The sequence below is a fragment of the Ruditapes philippinarum genome, unplaced genomic scaffold, assembly GCF_026571515.1.
Source record: "Ruditapes philippinarum isolate M1 unplaced genomic scaffold, ASM2657151v2 ctg9113_1_1_1_1, whole genome shotgun sequence".
Taxonomy (NCBI): Eukaryota; Metazoa; Mollusca; class Bivalvia; order Venerida; family Veneridae; genus Ruditapes; species Ruditapes philippinarum.
In genome coordinates, this window is record NW_026867356.1 from 1 (window position 1) to 6984 (window position 6984).

Sequence of the window (6984 nt, forward strand, 5' to 3'; positions counted from 1 at the left end):
AACCATTTTCCCTACCCAACGACTTTCCCATAAAGGTTTCTTACATTAATCAGTTTGTTGTTTTTGTAAACTCGTATAGAATATGCTTGATTTTTTAATGTGTAACATCATTAAGATTAACTAGATATACAGATGATGACTAATGTTTGATTATACAATTTTTATCTTATTTTATTTTTTCTAGGAATGGATTGATTCCCGGCTGAGTTGGATAAACAACAATACATACGACAATGTCAATTTTTTGTTTAGTGACGAGAAAAGTGTTTGGAAACCAACAATCATTGTTGAGAATTCGTATGTATACTAATTTTAATTATTATATAAATGTTGAAATATATCTATTTGTGCTTCATTGGTCTATTTTGAATGTCACAAAGTCATTTCCATTTGTGAAATGTTTTGAACATTATATAAAAAAGCTATAAATAACAAACCGATTCACACTACATTATATAGTTGATTAATAAAATTAATGACCTCAATATATCAAAGGAGATTAACTTTTATTAATAATAACACATCGATGTATAAATTGCCAGAAATGAATATCAGATTTATCCCAATTCATTCATTCATTTAGCACTAATTCGAGCACTTCAATTCTACCATTGCTTTTCTTTTGTTGAAAGGATATTTTATTTTTGTTCGAATTTTATTTCATTGTATTATATATTTGAACGAAAACATTGTTTGTCTTTTATCCATTTAACATTCTTTCAAATATATGTTATAAGAAGACATACATACATTTTAATCACATGTATGTGGGATTTTTTTCCTCTTTCCAAAAACGACATTGCACTGTTGTATGACTTGACGTTAAATATACATATATTATGACATCGTTATAGTATAAATTTATCATATAAAATAGGTAATGTAATGATACATTTTTGGCTGTATGATTTTAGATGAATGATATATAGAATATTATGTAAGTATAGTTTCATTTTTAAAATCATTAAGTCGTTTAACAATATATATATTACGCTCAACAAAGGCTCTTATGATATCATTATACATGTATGCAACAAATATTTGATAAATCCAGTAATGTATTAACGCTCATTTACACCGTTTCAGTGTGGATGATATTGATGTCATATCAAGACCGAGCGTTCCTATGAGAATCTATGCAAATGGTGGAATAAATTGGCTTCCAGGTTTGCTATTAATATATTTTATCCTAGCAAAGCAATAACTTTTCATTATTCGTTCATATTCGTATGATATAAAAATATTTCAGAGATAGGATAATATTGTCATTCAAAGCTTTAGGCCAAACCAATAAAGTATTTTGAGGGATAAATAAACCAACCTAATGAGTTACATATTAAAGATAGACTATGCTTAAATTTAAAATAATGATAATTGCTGCACAGTCCCTTTATAAGTATAAAATAAAAATGATTTGACACCACACAAAGTAGATATTTCATATTTCAACTTGCAAGACATAGTGTATTTAATTGTGTTTTTTTTTCAAATTTGACATATTTGGTAAGACTTAAACATATTTTGATTAAAATATTTAACTCCGATATGAGCACAGTATATCTTTCAAGCGTTAAATTTATACAATGCTTTAAAAGTTGACTTTTAATTATAAATGAAATAGCTAACGTAACGAGAAAATAAAAAAGCTAAAACAGAAAACTCTTTATTCAACTTTATTTTTCTCTTGCGCACAGCCTGGAATCATTTACATACTCATTGTGAAAGTTACGTAAACATTCCTGGCCAACTTTGACAACATGGCACAACCTGCGAGATTGTTCTCAGTTCATGGTCGTACACTCTTACTGAAATTAGGTTAGAGTTCAATCTGTTTAAAACGAAGATTCTGACGGATTTTTATCAAGGTAAGATTTCATATCTGAACTTGCCACTGGCTCTTGTTACTGGGTCGGGTCGGGGTTGCGTTCTTTGAATGCCGCCTTTCCTTGTTGATCTTGTTTATCATATTTTAAGATTCTAGTGAAAATGATGAAAATGATAGAAAAAGATACATATTAAAGACAGACGTTCTTTTGCTTCATGTCTTTGATGTCGATATTTGTTTTCATTATAGAATTTTTTTTATTCCGAAAGCTCATAAATTGAGATTTGATCTTATTAGATATATTTGTATGTTAATGGTTAGATGATGAGAAATACACACTTGGTAAAGTGTTCAAAAATTGTAAGAACAACGTCTGTTACATACTTATTTATAATCATGACCTTGTTTTATTTTTGAGGTTAAACAAATAAATTTGAAAAAATATTATTGACTTTCTCACGTAACTGTTTGATGACCCATTTTCCGGAGAGTCTATAACCTTAATGTGACTTTCAAATAACAAGTCGATACAAAGAAAAAAGATTGTTCGAGTTTGTCTTTTCGCCTTGCATTCAAGCAAATACAGAATTGTTTAGTTTTATAATTCCAAATTTTCACAAAATATGTCACCAAACCACACACAGTTTTTAAAAAATGTTTTTTTGTCATGTGTACACGTTTTCTCAGATAAACGAATACCAACATTTTCTCTGTAAATTACCTCTTGAAAAAGTCATCCGAAAATTTGAATGACATGAAATTTTATTTATCTATCAAAGTTACCAAACCCTGTTAAATAATTACAAACAATTTTTGTATATTCTTAATTGTATTTATTTTAATAGAAAATGGGGAATGGGAATTAATCAACACAGGATACGAATCTCTCGAGACAGTTCGAGAGTCAGAAAGTTTTAGTCGTCTCGTTTTCTCCTTAACATTTCGTCGCCGAGCCATGTTTCACTCTCTCAACACACTGTTTCCGGTTGTCCTCATGGCGTTCTTAACTGTAAGAAAATTATTTTTTTTTATTTTATGCGGAGTTACAAATTAAGTATAAGTTCTATTTATTATGAAAGCGTGAGTTGTGTTGAATATTTCATTTATTTATAGATGCAGATCTTCGTACTTTCATATTTCGTAAAGTGGCAATTGTATATTTTTTCATTGTCGAAATGAGCTGGAGTGGCTATATTGTATGGTGGCTGTTTTGTGTCATTCGTGTTTCCGGTCCGCGACACCGCCAAGCGAAAAGTCGATAATAAACAAGTTAAAATGGCGGGGCATGGAGTGATAACACACTAATTAGCGGGGCGCGGCGCGAAAAGTAGAGGTGTAATTGTTATATGAGGTTAATAAGCGTGCTGTTGTTTACGCCCTCGACCAAATTATTCTTTACGAGCTCGACATTTCGGTCCGCGTCACCGCTAATTAGCATGTTTGCAATTCACGCCCCCATCGGACTAGTAGTTCAAATCTTGCGAGAGCGCAGAGCGAAAACACGCTTATTAGTGGGGCGCGGGTGAGATTGAAGACATAAAATGTCAACTCGCGGGAATACGGATAGAGATTTAAGGAAATAAACTGCATTAGTGCGGAGCGAAAACAAGCTAATTAACGGGAGCTGTTGGACGTGGTTTTAAAAAGTATACTACAACGGGGCCGTAGAGGGAAAACACACTTATAAGCGGGGGCACGGGGCGAAAAGTAGAGATTCGAATTACTTAATGGCGCGGATAAGCATTTAATTAGCTTGTTTTTGCTTTGCGCCACTTTTCTTAAATCTCGACCTTTTGCTTGGCGGGGTCGCGGGGCGAAAACACGAAATGGCACAAATCACCCACCATACTATTGACTATATATTTCAAATGATTGTTAAAATGAAGATTGACCAATAGTTGATTTTGGAAAATGTTAAGGTGTACATATGAGCCGCGCCATGAAAAACCCAAATAGTGCGTTTGAGGCCAGCAGGAGCCATGCTGTTCCTTTACAAATCCTATTACAAGTAGAGAAACTGATAGCGAACGGCATTGATCCTGGTTGGACTAATCTGGATCCATGCTGGTTGCAAACGCGCTATGTTGGTTTTGTCATGGCGCGGCTCATATATATATCTGCCTAGAATTAATAATACTACCGACTCCTCATATTAATTGAATGTTACCTTAAATTCCAATGAATATTAAGAGAAGTTTCCTTCATATACTTCTACTTGTTTTCAGGTTATTATCTTTAAGCTGAATCCGGAGTCAGGTGAAAGAGTCGGCCTGGCATTAACTATATTACTCGCTTATGCTGTATACCTTGGTGTCATTTCTGAAAGTATTCCCCAGACATCATTGTCTGCAAGTCTGCTTTGTAAGTAACACCAACACTGATAGTTCGGTTTGGTTATTTGTAGGAAAGTTCATTTTGTAAATATCTCCTGTTTCAAAATATATCTATAAAAAAATCCACTATGACATGACAAGTCCTTATTCATACTAATACTGTAAAAACCTACGAAGTATCATGCCCTGAATCGCTTTTATACTTATAAGGCTGAAGGTGTATACGATTTTGCTTCATAATCAAGAACACACGTTTGTTGTCATTGGATAATTAGCATTTAAATTTCTTCCAGTTGAATTTGATAGTTAAAAGTACCTTTTTGGATCATACAAAATGATTGTTTTTATTCCATCATTTTTTCTTTTCTCTAGGCATAAGATAAACATATTATATTCAATAGTAATGTTTAAAACAATTGTTTATTCCATGTTTGCTCCTTATTAGAGAAACATTTTTACATACAGTGATAGACAGATATTGATTAGATTTGATACATTCTGTAATTTCGTTTTTAATAATTTCTTGATCGTTCTGATTGCAGCTTCATACATAGCTTGTATTTTGTTTCTACAAACTCTTGCCGTGTTCCTTACTGTAATCTACCTCGATACATACTTCAACCCAGACGACAAACCTGTCCCGAAATGGCTACATACAATAACGTCATCGGTGTTAATCAAACTTGCGTGCGTTGACTGCAGTAGAATAAATAAGAAAGTATCTCCCAATCCATCTGATATGAATAATGATAGTGTCACAATTCCTCAACACAAATCCGACTATAGCAAAAGCGAAAAGATTGTTTCCATTGAAGATTACGTAGGAGACAGAAATGAAGTCTGGGAAGCTGATAAACCGATATCATCTGATAAAGAATACTCTTGGAAAGAAATTGCCTTGCTTTTGGATAAAGTTACCATGTATATATATTTATCCCTTGTGACGACATTGACTGTTGTAACAGCATGCGTGATGCTTGTTCATTATGGTCTCGCATATTAATTAATATTAAAACCAAACTAGTTATTAACTGATCGTGACAGACATGTGTATGTGTGTGTTTGCGTGTGTGTTTGTGTTATACCATATACGCTTTGTATAATACTATCGTCAGCTGTTTTAGATTGTTGACGAAGCACATGCCCTTATACTAAAAATTACAGTTTTTCCATAAAATATATATAAATAAAGTATTTTGTTTAAATTAAGACCGTGTGTTAAAGTTTCTGTGAAGAAATAGAAGAACTGTTGGTCTGATTAAAACCACAACATTATTTTGTTAAATGCTCTGAAACGATATAACGACCAACCCGTTAACAACATATACTGCTCAAACAGGTTTCAAATCAGGGAAACTTATTAAGTAGGGTTTCATGAAGATAGCATGTACGTTATGAACTTCAGATTAAATTTTTGTGTTTTCCTTTTGTTGTTAATACCAATAAGTATGAGTGGCGGTGTGTCCGAATGCTAACGTGTTGGACTACTAGTCTAGCTATTGCTGGTCACATGGTTTAAAACCTTATCACTGACAAGCCGTTGTTTCCTTGAGCTAGGAACTTAACATTCATTGCTTTGCACTGGTTAGTGTCAGGGACGGATGTTTCAATAAGTTTATATCTTCCAAGACTATCGAACTAAAATAATTGTTTATATATCTTTTATAAACTAATACCAGAAAGAAAATATTCACTTTAAAAATACCGGGAAAGGGGAAAAAAATTAATTTAAACAAAAGGGAAAAGTTTAAATTTTTTGGAAAACTTTTGGAAAGAGGACAAATTGTTAAAGAAAAGGGTACACCTTATCAATAATTCGTCTTGGGGGGGGTTGAATTAGAAAAATGTCAAAATAAACCTTCGAAATGGGTTTAATTTTGTTTTTAATTTTATGAAATTTTAGAAGAAAAAATAAAAATGCTTTCTATAAACGGACAAAACTTTGATTAGTAGAGAAAAAAATTTGGTTTATCATTTGGGTATTTTTTTACAAAAGATCATCTTTTTAAATAAAAATTTTAATCAATAAAAAAATTTTAAATAACAAAACACTATGAATGTTCTTTTTTTCCCTGACGCTAGTCACCCAAAACAAAAAAGGCAGTATTTAAATTTAAAGGGAGTAAAAGGGGAAAAAAGAACCCAACAAAAAAAATACAACGCTTTAATGATATATAATATTACAAGCATACGAGTGTATATGTTTGTTGTTTACAAAAAATCGATCACATTTGAAAAAAGGCAATAAAGTCTGTGTAATATAATGACAAATATGATTCAACAGAAATAAAACAACATAAAATCATTTTATCTTAAATAAATAACATCCAACACATGATAATATGTAGTACAGTGTAACTTCTGAAAACCGAAAAACTGTGGGACTAGCCAAAAAGTTCGGAATTTGGAAGTTTCCGGAATTCAGAATTTAAGAATTTCCTGAACAAGTAAAATTATTATACATCAACTGCTTTATGGTAAGACATGATGAAAAATATATGAAGCTGATTAAACTAATAAAATAGCAAAATCATAGGACTTTTACTATTTCAAATTTCATTATCACCTGTAACTTAATTTGCTGATACAATAGCATAATGTTAATTATTACAATTTATCCTTTAGTATATTTCATATACATGTAGTACTTTCTATTTACCTGTATTTTTTCATTTCTTCACATTATAATTCTCAATTTCTTAATTTTCACACTATAAAGATGTGTTTGATATGCTTGACAGGTTGTAATTCTAAAAGGTGTTAAGATGAACAAATTTTACCAGAAATTCGTTTGGAATTCAGAATTTAGAAAGTCCGTAAATCAGA

General features: G+C 31.6%; 1 protein-coding gene across 1 annotated transcript; it reads left to right on the forward strand.

The window, feature by feature from the left end:
* Positions 1-184: 184 nt before the first annotated feature.
* On the forward strand, positions 185-5509 carry LOC132735801 (neuronal acetylcholine receptor subunit alpha-6-like; the record flags this gene model as incomplete). The annotated part of the gene is made up of 5 exons (XM_060722803.1): positions 185-297; positions 1087-1166; positions 2671-2834; positions 4051-4186; positions 4701-5509. Coding segments are annotated over 5 exons (954 nt in total), but the record flags the coding sequence as incomplete, so codon positions are not given.
* Between the last annotated feature and the right edge of the window lie 1475 nt (positions 5510-6984).